Below are 16,782 nucleotides of genomic sequence, written 5' to 3' on the forward strand. Positions count from 1 at the left end.
CCAACTATCCAACAAAACCACACCCACTGCAAAGGTGCTTTCCTTCTTATAATGCTCTGGCCCAATCAGGTTGCAGCCTGAGTCACTGTGACTCAACATTATCACTGTTTTACATATTCACAACCTTCTTTTACCTTACATGGAATATCACCTACAATATTGTTTATTCTTGACAATGAACTGTAGTCAACCTGATACTAACTTTTCCTAAAGTTTTCCACTCAGATTAAGGTTAATCGCTCGTCCCCACACCCACAAGTTCATCACATGGACCACGCCGGTTCTCTCAACGTCCACAATCCTCCCCTGGACTTCTGGCTTGGGCTGAACAAAATATGACCTTGAATCTCTGGAAGGAATTTGTTGTGGCTAGTAATTTCCCCTCTCATGCAACCATCCCTCCCCAATTCTCACAGTACTGTTCTACTTGTGGCAGGCCAAAGTCTCCAACTCAAAACGATGGGTTTGGCCTGACGGGATGAAGGTGGACACATGAAAGGAAGGGTCACAAAGATTCAAAATTTATTTATTAAATAAATAAAAACCCAATTAAATAAATACAAATCCAATTAAATAAATACAAATCCAATTAAATAAAGATGTTTCTTTCAAAAGACAACTAGACTTGGTTTTTTCCTTGACGATATTTCACTTTTCATCCAGGAAAGTTTTTCGGCTCAGTCAGAACTTTAGTCAGGAGATGTTTCTTGGATGAGATGTCTTCAAGGAAAAACAAAGTCCAGTTGCTATTTTGGAAAAAAACAACAACAATTTTTGACCTGGATCACTGAGACTTTCCATGGACATTGAGGGACATTGGGTTCTGATCCCTGTAGGGATCCCTCCCGTCTTGAAGAAAGCAGTCTGTTAGTATTATGTACAAAACAGTTGGGTTTGCAATATAGGAACAAGTCAACAATGAATGTTTTGTTTGTATTGAAGTACTATGGCTTTAAGAGGTAGTGTTGCACATTGCCATAAGAGGGAGCCAGAAAGCATGATTCCTTCTCTCTGCTCTCTCTGTTCTTTCTGCTGATTCACTGTGACTGATGTAGTAAGCTATGTGTGTTCGATGATAGTTTAATGTATTTGTAAGCTGTAATGTATGTCTAACATGTAAGACAAAGACAGGCTTGTAATTTATTATTGTATTAAGAGATGTTGACTGGTTAACTTGACTGTGCTATTTCTAAATGTAAACATTATTTTATAAATTATGATTCCTAGTCAACTATGAGAAAATGAGATGGGGGGAGGATTACTGGACTCTCCAACTTCTTCCTCTTTTCTCCAGTTGCAACTCTTCCCTCTTTGGTCCATAGGGGTCCATGATCAAGAGGAAGATGGCAATTTGATCACTGTGGAATTTGACGATGGAGACACTGGGAGGATTCCTTTATCTCACATCCGGCTGCTCCCCCCTGATTACAAGATCCAATGTGAGTTGGGTTTTTTGCCACATCCCTGGAGAAGTTGTCTCCTTATTTATTTTATTTATTTATTTTATTTATTCGATTTTTATGCCGACCTCCTTAGACTCAGGGCGGCTTACAACATGTTAGCAATAGCACTTTTTAACAGAGCTAGGCCATTGCCCCCACAATCCGGGTCCTCATTTTACCCACCTCGGAAGGATGGAAGGCTGAGTCAACCTTGAGCCGGTGATGAGATTTGAACTGCTGACCTTCAGATCTACAGTCAGCTTCAGTGGCCTGCAGTACAGCACTCTATCTGCTGCGCCACCCCTTAGGTATCTCAAGATGAGATAGGCTCCCAACTTCCTTCCTTCCTTCCTTTCCTTCTTCCATCCTTCTTTCCCTCCCTCCCTGCCTCTTGTCTGTCTTCCTTCCTTCCTTTCTCTGTCTCTCTTTCTTTTTCTTCTGTCCTTCCATCCCTACTTTGTGTCCTTTCTTCCTTCTTTCCATCCTTCACCTACTACCTCTTGTCCTCCCTCCCTCCCTCCATCCATCCATCCATCCACCCACCTACCCTTCCTTCCTTCCTTTCTCTGTCTCTCTTTCTTTTTCTTCTGTCCTTCCATCCCTACTTTGTGTCCTTTCTTCCTTCTTTCCATCCTTCACCTACTACCTCTTGTCCTCCTTCCTTCCTTCCTTCCCTCCCTCTTGTTCTCCCTCCCTCCCTCCTCCTCCCTCCATTTTGAAAGCCCAACTTCTGAGAACCCAACAGGATGGAGATCCACTTCTCATTCTTGGGAAGTGTGGGTGTCTGTGTGTCTTCAGCACCCACTCAATCTGGCAACTGACCCTTGCAGGTGCCGAGCCCTCTCCCGCCCTCCTGGTGCCCAGCATGAGACGCCGCAGCCGTAAATCCAGCAAAGACCTGGGCGAAGGCAACGGGGCTGAATCAGAGGAGTCCGGAGCCAAAGGCAAAGGGCGTGGACGGAAGCCCAATAAGAAGCAGAAAACAGGTATGTCTTGCCGGGGATGAGGGTAGGAGAACAGCCCAAGCCACTTGGAGCTTTCCTAATTCTTTTTTTTTTTTTTTTAAATACAGGATTGCAAATTACGTTATTTTTTTTAATGATAGTTATTGTAATGTTTTTACATCTATTGGTCCTTGTCAATCTTTTGGGTTTAAATCGACAGGATTTCTCCCAACTTTAGAAGCGATGCATCCTCGCATAGCGTACAATCTCTGCTAGGCAGGGGTGTCTATAAAATGTGTATGGATCTCAGGAGGTAGCTGATTCCAGAGAGTTGGGGCCACCACAGGGAAGGCTCTCCCCTGAGAACCCGCCAGCCGATGTTGTTTAGTTGACAGGACCCAAGAAGACCAACCGTGTGGGCTCTTGCTGGTCACTGGGAGGTATGAGGTGGAAGTCGGTCTTGGAGATACTTTGGCCCTGAGCCATGTCTGATCTAACTTGCTCCGAATGTTTCTTTCAAGCCCTAACCAGGTGCTAAAGATGTTCCCAGCTCTTAAGATATTGACAAAATTGAACGGGTCCAAAGACGGGCTGCAAGAATGGTGTAAGGTCTTAAGCATAAAACGTATCAGGAAAGACTTCATGAACTCAATCTATATAGTCTGGAGGACAGAAGGAAAAGGGGGGATACGATTGAAACATTTAAATATATTAAAGGGTTAAATAAGGTTCAGGAGGGAAGTGTTTTTTAATAGGAAAGGGAACACAAGAACAAGGGGACACAATCTGACGTTAGTTGGGGGAAAGATCAAAAGCAACGTGAGAAAATATTATTTTACTGAAAGAGTAGTAGATCCTTGGAACAAACTTCCAGCAGACGTGGTTGGTAAATCCACAGGAACCAAATTTAAACATGCCTGGGATAAACATAGATCCATCCTAAGATAAAATACAGGAAATAGTATAAGGGCAGACGAGATGGACCATGAGGTCTTTTTCTGCCGTCAGTCTTCTATGTTTCTATGTTTCTACCATCTTGCAAGCTCTTTCATTGTTACTCTTTGCAAAAAATATTTTCCAAGACCTAAGTCTTTGCAGGGTATTTTTCATTGCTCTACGTGCTCCAAATGTTTCTTTCCAGCCCTAACCAGGCGCTAACGATGTTCCCAGCTCTTACTGGCTTGCAAGCTCTTTCATTGTTACTCTCTCTGAATAAAGTTTTTTCTAAAGTCCTAACCAGGGGATAAAATAATGTCCTGAAGCTGACCAGACTAAGGATGCTAGCCAGGTGAATTATCTAGTAAGCAGCTTCTTTTCCCCATTTTCCTCCCCCAAAACTAAGGTGTGTCTTACACTCCAAAAAATACGCTAAAAGTTTTCCAACTTTCTCAAAACAGTCAGTCACATGGTCCAATCATGACATGGGCTAACCACCAGGGGGCACAATGACCAGCTTCAGGACTGACATTTTTTACTTTCTGTTTGATTTGTAGAAGAATCCGATCTGGCAGACCAGACCCTCCCGGGGGAGATGCTGGCGTCCGTTTCTCTTGGCTCGGAACTGCCCGTTTGCAAACAAGCGGTCAAAAATTCGCAGAAGGCCCAGTCGGATCTGTCTAGGACACCGTCAGCTCCGGCAGAAGACAAGCATCACAAAGCCAGCAAGGGGAAGATTCCGGCCAAGCTCCATAGCCCTGTTCCTATCCCCTACCAGACACCAGTGTTCGGCAACGTTTGTGGGAATGAACCCTACCCTGGACCCTTTGGTCCCTCCGGTAACTCTTCCTCGGGGAAAGTCAAATCGAAGAAAGGGAAACCCACGGAGGAAGGGCAAGAATTTGGGTCGGCTCCCAAAGCTCAGAGGAAGATCCCAGACAGCGAGATCTTGATCAAGCTGGACCACGAGGGGGTCATGTCTCCCAAGACCAAGAAGACCAAAGAGGCCATGAGAATGCTGGGGGAGTCGAACTTGGCCAGCAGGAGAGAAGCTAAGAACATCTTAGGGATCAGCTACACAGCCATGGCTTGTCCGAACTCCAAGCAAAAATCTTCCCGGAGCAAAGTTGCGGAGGGAGAGGCGCCTTCTAATTTTGGAGGCAAGTTTGAGAATGCTGGAGATCCTCCATCTTCTTCTTCTTCTTCTAAGGCTCAAGAAGACGGCGGCGAAGCGGCCCCCGCGAGGGACGATTCGGAGAGTAGCGGTAGCAGCTCTGATTCCGAAGGGGAAGAAGAAACGGAGAAGAACGGAGGTGGAGCTCAAGATAGCAGCTCGGCTAGTTCGAGAGCCTCCACCCCAATCTCCTCTTCAAACTCCTCCTCCTCGTCTTCCTCCAGCAGCAGTAGCTCCTCCTCTTCTTCTTCCTCCTCCTCTTCCTCCTCCTCTTCCTCCTCCTCCTCCAGCTCCAGCTCCTCTTCCTCTTCTTCCTCCTCTTCCACGACCGACGAAGACTCTTCGTGCAGCTCCGAAGACGAGGCGGCCGAGACCCAACCCAGCGCCTCTTCTGCCCAACCCACCATCCCAGCCAAGCCCAACAAGGCCTCAGGGAAGTCCCCGTCTTCTTCCCATTCCCGAACCCCGAAGCAACCTCAGCAGCAGGTAGGGCAAAAGCAACAGCCCAGCGGGAACAAGAACCGGAGCAAGAAACGGGAAGGGATCCATTTGCCCACCACGAAAGAACTTGCTAAACGCCAGCGGCTGCCCTCGGTGGAGAACCGGCCCAAAATTGCTGCCTTTTTGCCTGCGCGGCAACTGTGGAAGTGGTTTGGGAACCCGACCCAGGTAAGGGCGCCACCTTGCATGGTCCTTCACTATTGATTTATTTCATTTCATTTCATTTTATATTTTATTTTATATTTTATAGTCTATCTGCCTGTCTGTCTGTCTGTCTGTCTGTCTGTCTATCTATCATCTATCTATCATCTATCTGTCTATCTGTCTATCTGTCTGTCTATAATCTATCTTATCTATCTATCATCTATCTATCTATCCATCTATCCATCAATCTATCATCTATCTATCTATCATCTATCTATCTATCTATCTATCTATCTATCTATCTATCTATCTATCTATCTATCTATCCCATCCATGTTATCTATCTATCTATCTATCTATCTATCCATCTATCCATCTATCCATCAATCTATCATCTATCTATCTATCATCTATCTATCTATCTATCTATCTATCTATCCCATCCATGTTATCTATCTATCTATCTATCTATCTATCTATCTATCTATCTATCTATCTATCTATCTATCATCTATCTATATATCATCTATCTGTCTATCTGTCTGTCTATAATCTATCTATCTATCTATCTATCTATCTATCTATCTATCTATCTATCTATCTATCTATCCCATCCATGTTATCTATCTATCTATCTATCTATCTATCTATCTATCTATCTATCTATCTATCATCTATCTGTCTATCTGTCTATCTATAATCTATCTATCTATCTATCTATCTATCTATCCATCTATCTATCAATCTATCATCTATCAATCATCTATCTATCTATCTATCTATCTATCTATCTATCTATCTATCTATCTATCCCATCCATGTTATCTATCTATCTATCTATCTATCTATCTATCTATCTATCTATCTATCTATCTATCTATCTATCTATCTATCATCTATCTATATATCATCTATCTATCATCTATCTGTCTATCTGTCTATCTATAATCTATCTATCTATCTATCCATCCATCCATCCATCCATCCATCCATCCATCCATCCATCCATCCATCTATCTATCTATCTATCTATCTATCTATCTATCTATCTATCTATCTATCTATCATCTATCTATGTCTGTCTGTCTATCTATCCCATCCATGTTATCTATCTATCTGTCTGTCTATCTATCTATCTATCTATCTATCTATCTATCTATCTATCTATCTATCTATCGTCTGTCTATCTATCTATCTATCTATCTATCTATCATCTGTCTATCTATCTATCTATCTATCTATCTATCTATCTATCATCGTCTGTCTGTCTGTCTGTCTGTCTATCTATCTATCTATCTATCTATCTATCTATCTATCTATCTATCTATCTATCTATCTATCGGATTTCTATGCTGCCCCTCTCCGAAGACTCGGGGTGGCTTACAACATATTAAAAAAAACCCAGTAAATCACAATAAAATCATTCCAATTAATTAAAAATTACAAAACCACCTGAAGTCCCTAATTAAATTAAAAATCAGTCACACCCATTCGTACAACAATCATGCAATCATTGGCTGGCCAGGGGCTAAGATCTAATCGTCTCACGCCTGACGACATAAATGAGTCTTAAGACTCTTACGAAAGGCGAGGAGGGTGGCGTCTGATTCCAGAGGACCGGGCCCCCCACAAAGAAGGCTCTTCCCCTAGGTCCCGCCAAACGACATTGTCTAGACGTTGACCCGGAGAAAGCTGACTTTGTGGGACCTGACCGGTTGCTGGGATTCATGAGGCAGTAGGCGGTAATCTGGTCAGATACCATGTAGGGCTTTCTAGGTCATAACCAACACTTTGAATTGAAGATCTCTATGATCTCTTTAGGTCAGTGCTTCTCAAATAGTAGGGCGGGCCCAGTGAAGGGCTGCAAAAAAATTTAATACCTTGTTTTGTGGGTGTGGCTTGCCAGCCTTGTAACCAGGTGGGAATGGCTTGATAATCATGTGACGGGGGGAATAGCTTAAAGGTCATGTGACTGGCTTAAAGGCGGCTAACTTGACATCACTCACGTCGAGGGTTTGGGTTAGGGTTAGGGTGCCTCTCCTCGCCTCAAAGAGATACAATAATTATTACTGAACATCCAAAATATACTATTTAATTCTATGTATATACTGTATGCCATATGTGTACATACATATTACACACCGGCACACAAAAATATACATTATCTACTATATAAACTCTATGTGTATGTGCACACGCACGCACAGCTCTTATAAAATTATATAAAGTGATACCTTGTCTTACAAACTTAATTGGTTCCAGGACGAGGTTCTTAAGGTGAAAAGTTTGTAAGACGAAACAAGGTTTCCCATAGGAATCAATGGAAAAGCGATTAATGCGTGCAAGCCCAAAATTCACCTCTTTTGCCAGCCGAAGCGACCGTTTTTGCGCTGCTGGGATTCCCCTGAGGTTTCCCTCCATTGGAAACCCCACCTCTGGACTTCTGTGTTTTTGCGATGCTGCAGGGGAATCCCAGCAGGGGAATCCCAGCATCGCAAAAACAAGCGCTTCGTTGGCAGCAGAAGTCCGGAGGTGGGGTTTCCCATGGAGGGGAGCCTCAGGGAAATCCCAGCAGCACAAAAATGGGTGCTGCGCTGGCAACGGAAGTCCGGAGGTGGGGCATCCCAGCGGCGGCGATGGGTTTGTAAGGTGAAAATAGTTTGTAAGAAGAGGCAAAAAAATCTTAAACCCCGGGTTTGTAACTTGAAAAGTTTGTATGATGAGGCATTTGTAAGATGAGGTATCACTGGACATTCAACCTCATTTCCTAACTCTCTCCTTCTTCTTGCTACAGAGACGCGGGATGAAGGGCAAAGCTCGCAAACTCTTCTACAAGGCCATCGTCCGCGGGAAGGAGATCATCCGCATTGGAGACTGTGCCGTCTTTCTGTCCGCGGGGAGGCCCAACCTCCCCTACATTGGCCGGATCCAGAGTATGTGGGAATCCTGGGGAAACAACATGGTGGTCCGAGTGAAATGGTTCTATCACCCAGAGGAGACCAATCCTGGGAAGAAGCTCAACGAAGGCAAGGTTAGTCAAGTTGGTCAAGATTGGTCAAAGGTTAGTCAAAAATTGGTCAGGGGTTAGACAAAGTTGGTCAAAGGATAGACAAGGTTGGTCAAAGGTTAGTCAAGGTGCATCAAAGATTAGTCAAGGTAGGTCAAAGGTTAGTCAAAGGTTGGTCAAGTGTTAATCAAGCTGGGTCAAAGGTTAGTCAAGATGGGTCAAAGATTAGTCAAGATGGGTCAAAGATTAGTCAAGGTGGGTCAAAGGTTAGTCAAAGGCTGGTCAAGTGTTAGTCAAGGTTGGTCAAAGATTAGTCAGAAGTTGGTGAAAGGTTAGACAAAGTTGGTCAAAAGTTACTCAAGGTGGGTCAAAGGTTAGTCAAATGTTAGTCAAGGTGGATCAAAGTTTAGTCAAGGTGGGTCAAAGGTTAGTCAAAGGTTGGTCAAAGTTAGCCATGGTTGGTCAAGTCCAACTTTCTTGCAAACTAACCGGAGTGCTACATTAATAGTTGGGGAGACTGGAAAGGAACAGCTTTGGAGAGCCCTTAAGATCATTTCAACAAGGGCTGTCAAACCTTTCTACGGGTGTAGGCTTTGATATCCAGTAATTTTTTGTTGTTTAGACCATGATCTAGACAACAAGATTGCCTAATGCTTCACCAGCAACTGTGGCAGTCATAGGTAGGTAGACCACTGATTGTGTTCCTATCTTTATAACTAGCTGCCTTGGCTTTTGATTGACTGAGCTGATTTTGGTTTAGCAAGGGCTGGTAGTGACCAACAAAAGAACTCTGTTCTCTAAACCATAGTTACTAAACCTTGAAGGCCAATGGATATCCGATGGTATTAAAGTTCTCCATGGAAGGTTTGCTTACTGATGGATGGATTTTTGGAGGCGGGCTGGGGTTGGAGGGTCAAAGAAGATATTTAATACAATGGAAGAGTTCCTCCATTGAGCTAGTGAGCAAATCAACGTCATCAATGAAACATTACAATTTTGTCCCATAATGTGATATCTCCGGACTTGGTGGGATGTTGTGTTGAATTTCCTCCAATCCATGCAGAAAAAGAAGAGTACAGTGGTACCTCTACTTGCAAACTTAATTCGTCCCGTGACCAGGTTCTTAAGTAGAAAAGTTTGTAAGAAGAAGCAATTTTTTCCATAGGAATCAATGTAAAAGCAAATAAGGCATGCGATTGGGGAAACCACAGGGAAGGTGGAGGCCGTTTCCTCCTAGGAGATTCCTAGAGAGGCCCAATGGAGGCTTCTCCCCACCTTTTCCAGCCCTGTTTCCTCCCAGGAGATTCCTAGAGAGGCCCCATGGAGGCTTCTCCCTGCCTTTTCCGGTTACAGTTTCAGAGGATCGGGTTTGTAAGTGGAAAACGGTTCTTGAGAAGAGGCAAAAAAATCTTGAACACCCGGTTCTTATCTAGAAAAATTTGCAAGTAGAGGCACTTGTAGGTAGAAGTACCACTGTATTCCAAGAACAGGACCATAAAAAGGAAATCAATATTTTTATTATTTTATTGATTATATTTATACGCCACCCATCTCATTGTCATGTGACAGTTGGACTTATTTTTTAATCATCTCTTGATGGCTATGTCTCCCCCCCTCTTCTTCTCTCTTTGATCATCCTCCTGCTTCTTCTGCACGATGCTTGGACTTCAGCGATGGGATCAAAAATCTGCCCGAACCTTATCAGCAGCCCTTCAAGCTTCCAGCCAGAGAAAAGACTTCATGGAGGTGTGTAGAAGCCGACAATCACAAGGAACCTCGTAGCCCCTTTTCTAACTCAATTGTTTGGTGAAAAGCGTTTGTGAACTGAAGCTGATGCCTTTGGATTTTAGAATAGTCTAGCACAATGTTTTTCAACCAATGTGCCGCGGCACACTAGTGTGCCGCGAGTCATGGTCAGGTGTGCCGCAAAGCTCAGCTTCTGAGACCGGAAGCTGAGCTTCATTCTTTGCGCCTCCTTTTTCGCGTCTTCCTTCTTCGTGGCAGATGAGCTTTGGGGCCCAGCGGGAGAGTGCGGGCAGCAGTGGCTTCAGACAGTAGCTGGGGGTGGCGGCTGCAGACGGGAGCTCCAGGTCGAAGGCACCGGCAATGCACCACCCAGCTGGAGCTTCCCTGGCGGGGGCAGAGACAAATGTCCTTTGAAAGAGAGAGATAGCAAGAGAGACAGAGAGAGAGAGAGAGAGAGAGAGAGAAAGAAAGAAAGAAAGAGAGAGATAGTAAGAGAGACAGAAAGCAAGAGAGACAGAGAGAAAGCAAGAGAGAGAGCAAAAGAGGGGGGAAGGAGGGAGAGAGAAAGACATAGAGGGAGGGAAGGAGGGAGAAAGAGCAAAAAAGAGAGGAAGGAAGGAAGAGAGAAAGAAAGAGGGATGGAGAGAGAGAGAAAGAGGGAGGGAGGGAGAAATAGAGCGAAAGGGAGGGAGAGAGATATTTTTTTGTCCAAACTTTTCTTTAGGTCCCCCCCCCCTCAATGTTCCCCAGGATTTTGAAAATGTGAATAATGTGCCGCGGCTCAAAAAAGGTTGGGAAATACTTGCCTAGCACAGTGGTTCTCAACCTGGGGGTCGGGACCCCTTTGGGGATCGAACGACCATTTCACAGGGGTCACCTAAGACCTTGGGGAAAGACAAATTTTCCATGGTGTTAGAAACGAAAGCTTCTATTTTGGCACCTTGGAACATATTTTTGCAATCCGACCAATCAGGCGTTTACAGTGGGGGTATCCCTCTGACCTTCCTGCAAATCAGCTTAAAGCTCTGTTCGGAGAATTGGCATTAGACTTAGGGTTGGGGGTCACCACAACATGAGGCACTGTTATTAAGGACTCACAGCATTAGAAAGGTTGAGAACCATTGGTCTAGAACAGAGGTCTCCAAACTTGGGAACTTTATGCTGGCTGGAGAATTCTGGGAGTTGAAGTCCACAAGTCTTAAAGTTCCCAAGTTTGGAGACCTCTGGTCTACAATAACAGAGTTGGAAAAGACCTTGAAGGTCTTCTGTCAGAGCGATTGCAGTGTGACTACTATTAGGAGATAACCCAGGAGTAAAACACAGCACACCGAGCCTTAGACATAAAACAGTGGTTTATATACAAGACATATACATAAATGTTCTGTCGGGCTCTCTGGTAGAATCCTCCCAAAAATTCACAGGTACAAATTTCAGACACACACACGTTTGAAAATTCAAAACAATGTTCTTTATAATGAAAATTCACTTAAACCAAGCCCTCTTTTGGTATAGCGAAGAGCACACGTCTCCAAACAAACTGGTAATTTGTACAAGTCCCTTATCAGTTCTAAGATACTTAGCTTGCAGCTGTGAGGCAATTCACAGTCCTTCTTCTTTCACAAAGTGAAACACATTTTGCTCTGGTTCAGTTTCAAAGCGGGGAAAAATCAGCACACAAAAGGTCAAAGTCAGTAAAGCAGTCACGAAACACAACGATCAGATAATCCTCCACAATGGCCAAACCCACAGGCTGCTATTTATAGCAGCCTCACTAATGACCACAGCCCTACACAACCACAGGTGGCCTCATTTTCTTTGATAATAATCTCTCAGTTGTTGTTGCCTATGCATCGCTCTCCACATGCGTGGCTGTATCATTAACTCATGCTCTGAATCCAAGGAGGAGCTAGATAATTGATCTCCTTCTGAGCTGTCTGCCTCACTCTCCTCCTCCCTGTCACTCATGTCTTCTTGGTCAGAGGAGCCTTCATCAGCAGATTCCACCGGGGGCAAAACAGGCCTGCAGCATGTGGATGTCTCCCCCACAGCCACAGTCCTTGGGGCAGGAGCAGGGCCAGAACTAACCACAACAATAAATAGATGTGGTAGGCAAACACCTGACAAGCAGTCATCTTGAAATATGCTATTAAAATTAAAATATGCTAGTCAGAGTATGTAAATTAATTAATTAATTACATCACTTCCGGAATTCAACGGAAGAGATGAACGCTTTCTTCAACGTGCTAGAAAACAAAGATGGTGTTTTATGTCGTCTCTGAATAAGTGAGTGTTTATATTGCATGATAAACTGTTTTTTTAACAGCGTGAACCTGACTCAGAGATAAGAAGATGTTTTGAAGTAGACAGCTTGTTATTTAATTTTAACCACTTCGCCCCAATTCCATCCTTTCTTTTCTGCAACCGTCTGAACTTTGGATTTAACCAAGGGCTGTCTTCTAAACTCCCGTTATCAAAAGAAACATGCATGCTTTCGTCTGACGGCTGTTCTGTTTCACTTTCCTCACTAGCTTCCTCCACATCTCTTAAATCAGGGTAATTGACAGTTTCTTTGTCATCTTCATCTTCTGAACGTGACAATTCTAAAGACTGACAGGGAACACAACAAACAGTCCTTGTTTTAATGCTTTTTAAAATTGAGAGAGATGATTGTAATAATAGGAGAATCTCAAATGTTTGATGAGTAGAAGATGTCTTAAAAAGTCTTATTTTGCCTTCAAATACGCCGATGATGCCCAGTTATACATCTCCACCCCATGTCCAGTCAACGAAGCAGTGGAAGTGATGTGCCGGTGCCTGGAGGCTGTTGGGGCCTGGATGGGTGTCAACAAACTCAAACTCTATCCAGACAAGACGGAGTGGCTGTGGGTCTTGCCTCCCAAGAAGGACAATTCCATCTGTCCGTCCATTACCCTGGGGGGGGGGAACTACTGACCCCCTCAGAGAGGGTCCGCAACTTGGGCGTCCTCCTCGATCCACAGCTGACATTGGAACATCATCTTTCGGCTGTGGCGAGGAGGGCGTTTACCTGGTGCACCAGTTGCGGCCCTATTTGGACAGGGAGTCATTGCTCACAGTCGCTCATGCCCTCATCACCTCGAGGTTCGATTACTGCAATGCTCTCTACATGGGGCTGCCTTTGAAAAGTGTTCGGAAACTTCAGATCGTGCAGAACGCAGCTGCGAGAGCCATCGTGGGGCTTCCAAGATTCGCCCACGTATCTTCAACACTCCATGGCTTGCATTGGCTGCCGATCAGTTTCCGGTCACAATTCAAAGTGTTGGTCATGACCTTTAAAGCCCTACATGGCATTGGACCAGAGTACCTCCGGAACCGCCTGCTACCGCACGAATCCCAGCGACCGATAAGGTCCCACAGAGTTGGCCTTCTCCAGCTCCCGTCGACTAAACAATGTCATTTGGTGGGCCCCAGGGGAAGAGCCCTCTGGAACCAACTCCCCCCGGAGATTAGAACTGCCCCCAGCCTCCCTGTCTTTCGCAAACTACTCAAGACTCACTTATACCGCCAGGCATGGGGGAGTTGAGACACCTTTCCCCCAGGCTTTTTTATACTTTGTTTTATGTTTGGTATGAATGCGATGTTTGGTTTTTTAAATAATGATAGGGTTTTATATGTTTTTTAATATTAGATTTGTTACAGTTGCTATATTGTTTTTATTACTGTTGTGAGCCGCCCTGAAGCTTCGGAGAGGGGCGGCATACAAATCTAATAAATAAATAAATTAAATAAATAAATAAATAAAAGCCTGAAGGAATGTTCATCAGATGTTCTAACATGTCTCCTCTTTTTTAATCCAGAGGGCCTTGTACCAGTCTTCTCACGTGGATGAAAACGATGTCCAGACAATCTCACACAAATGCCTGGTGGTTGACTTGGAACAATATGAGCAGATGCTGAAGACGAAAAAGTACCAAGATAGTGAAGATTTATACTACCTAGCGGGGACGTACGAACCCACCACCGGCATGATTTTTAACACCGATGGAGTCCCCATCGTTTGCTAAAACCATTTATTTTTTTTTTGGAGAAAGGAAAAAAAAACCCGCAGGAGGCACCTCGCACCTTGTGCCTCCCTCGGAGGAATGACAGACAGAATGAAAGTTATGTGCCTGTTGAAACGACAGCATGATTGTGTTGTGCTCGGTCACAATGTTTCAAACAATTTTACAAAGAAAGAGAGAGAGAAAGAGATATCTGCAAGAGATTCTCTCCATTTTTCAACCACTTCACAGACTCAAGAGCGATGGATCGGATTCTGTGGCTCCTGAAAAGGAATTTAACGTTTGGGATTTTTAAGAAAATTAATTCTTGGGCAGTGGGCCTATTTCCGGTACTTTGCAAATTAAGTATTGGACTACAATCAGCTCCACCATCAATCTTTGAGTATTGAAAGTTTATAGAGGCCAATTATTTGGGGGTAAAATTGGCACCTTTTTTTTAATCTTCAGGGTACTGGTTTTATCTGCCCTCACCAACTGAAAACTCAACTTACGGAAGACTATTTGGTTGGTTCAGGGACAGTTTGAGCAAATGCCAATCAAAAGGTGGCCTGGAGTCTTCTCCATCTACTTCTCTATCTTCAAAAACTGTTCTACCAGAGAACTGGTGCAAAGAAGCAATTGTAGAAGCCACCTGGGCCAATACGATGGTTACTGGAGGAACAGTTGTCCGACTTTTCTTTTGAGTTACAAGGACTTTGAGCAGGTGGTTCAGAAACCCACCACCGAATTTCATTTATTCTCTTTTGCAACCCTTTCTCTCCAATCCCTTCGGAATGATGAAGGAGCCTTTTTTCACTTCTAGGGAAGAACTCTTCAACGGACACGCTTCCTCCCTCGTGTAAAACTGAATGTAATTTACTCCAGGTTCCGCTTGGGGCTGGGGGAAAAAAAGGCTCCTCATCAGAGGCTCATCAATATTGTGGGGGAATATAATATTTGAGACAATAGACAGGCCAAGCTGCCTTGCTATGCCCACCTCAAGAAACATTTCAAATATTGGCCAAGCTGCTCTTGAGGACGACCGGATGGTCATTTGCAGCCAAAGACCGAATCTCGCGTCCTCCTGTCTCACCGTCACCAAAACTCAGCACTTGTTGGATACATGTTAAGAACCGTTGGCTGGTAATCTTGGGAAACACAGTTAGGTCTCATCGCAGGGGTCATCTGCATAGACCTCATCTCATTTGTTGAATTATCCAGAAACCGAAATCTACCATCTTCCGGCCCAAGGATGGTGAGACTTTGAGCGTTACCACCTGCCTACTTCGAGACGAACCAAGAGATCCTTGGAGTTGGAACTACTTGGGTGTGGACCTCACGCAAGGCCAGAGAGGACAATACGGTGACCCTCACAACGCCAGCGTTTTTGCACTTAACCGCCAAAATCACACACTACAAGACCCCAGAATCGTTTCTGAAAGGGACAGATGTACCATTTTTTTCCCAAGCACTACAATTGGTGGGGAGAGGATCTTCTACCTGACTTAACATGAGCAGATGTTTCTTTTATTTTCTGCTATGGTACAAAAGGAACACTTCCCCTTGGGAACTTTTCGCCGCCCCTTCTTTCGAGAACCATATGGTGCTGTCCCAGCCTTGGCTGCCTCCTCCACTCCACCAAATCCCCAGCTTTCAAGCCTTAGGTGGATGACGTTTGTAGAATGAGCAACGGGCGGGCCTGTACAGTTTTCATACATCTGAAGGCTTGCCATATTGTGTAAAAAAAAAAGAAAAAACCATCGAAAAAAAATCCCCAACAACGAAACGGAGGAGGAAAACAAAGGAGTGAGAAAGAGAGAGAGAAAGAGAGAGAGAGATTGAAAACAAAGAGAGAGAAAGGACGAACAAAGAAACCAAGCAAAAAAAAACAACAACAAACAGATTTACCTTTTTAATTATAAATATAAAGTATAAATATATAAATATATATATAAATATATAAACTTTTTAAAGTTTAAAACAAAAACTGTGAAAAAAAATTATTATGGGAAAGTATAGAAGCAAAAAACAAACAAACACACGGTCTGACATTAAGACTCTTTATTTTTTATTTTTCCAGTTGGAATTGTAGAGAAAGAGAGATAAAGAGAGACAGGGAAAAGAAGAAGAAGAGAAGGAGAGAAAGAACAAACGAATACAGGGGAAAATTAGGAGAGCCAGACATTGCTTCCAAAAACGGCGGACTGTAATTGTAGGACGCGGAACTTCTCGAGAAGAAGAAGAAGAAAAGCAATGTGAACCGAATGTTAAAATATAGAAAGCACTTAACTGCCCACTGCCTTCTATGGAACACAAGGATGTTTGCCGACAATCGAGAGAGGAAACGGAGCCACACGTTTGGGTTTTATTTTTTGTTGTTGTGTGCGTATGTCCTTTTTCCTCCCCGTCCCTTTTCCCTGTTGTTTTGTGTTTGTTTTTTTAAGTTTTCATTTGTTTCCCCACTTTTTTTTTTTTTTTTGGCATTTTGTTCGTTGCTGTACAATGTGTGATTCTTTTTCATAAAAAAAAAAGAGAGAAAAGAAATCTTGAAAAAAACAACCATCCCAAAGTATTCTGCAAATTATTGTGCCTTGGTTTTAAAAATACGTGCGCTGAGTTATTGGTTTGCCCACCTTCGGGATGTTCTGGAGAGACTTTGAGGAAGGATACCCCAATTTCAAAGGGCTTGAAATCAAATAATAGAGTTGGGAGGGACCTTGAGGTCTTCTAGTCTGACCCTCTGACCCGGGCAGGAAACCGGGCAGCAGTGATGGGCTCCTATGGGTACAATCAGGTATGCAGAACCGGTCGAAAAATTTTGGTCAGGTACACAGAACTGGTAGAAAAATTTTGGTAAAGTTACGCAGAT

The 16,782-nt window shown here is 43.8% G+C and overlaps 1 protein-coding gene across 3 annotated transcripts in view; it reads left to right on the forward strand.

Moving 5' to 3' along the window:
* The window catches only part of TNRC18 (trinucleotide repeat containing 18), a 91,953-nt gene extending 76,141 nt beyond the window's left edge, over positions 1–15,812 (forward strand). For all 3 annotated transcript variants that reach the window (XM_070761307.1, XM_070761305.1, XM_070761306.1), the window contains exons 23-28: positions 1,323–1,439; positions 2,273–2,428; positions 3,880–5,165; positions 7,936–8,172; positions 9,820–9,894; positions 13,731–15,812. In XM_070761307.1, the coding sequence (XP_070617408.1) occupies positions 1,323–1,439; positions 2,273–2,428; positions 3,880–5,165; positions 7,936–8,172; positions 9,820–9,894; positions 13,731–13,937 (2,078 nt within the window). In that variant the 3' untranslated portion in view covers positions 13,938–15,812. The remainder of the gene's footprint in view (positions 1–1,322; positions 1,440–2,272; positions 2,429–3,879; positions 5,166–7,935; positions 8,173–9,819; positions 9,895–13,730) is intronic.
* The last annotated feature ends 970 nt before the right edge of the window (positions 15,813–16,782 follow it).

The sequence above is a fragment of the Erythrolamprus reginae genome, chromosome 9 (genome assembly GCF_031021105.1).
Source record: "Erythrolamprus reginae isolate rEryReg1 chromosome 9, rEryReg1.hap1, whole genome shotgun sequence".
Lineage (NCBI taxonomy): Eukaryota > Metazoa > Chordata > Lepidosauria > Squamata > Dipsadidae > Erythrolamprus > Erythrolamprus reginae.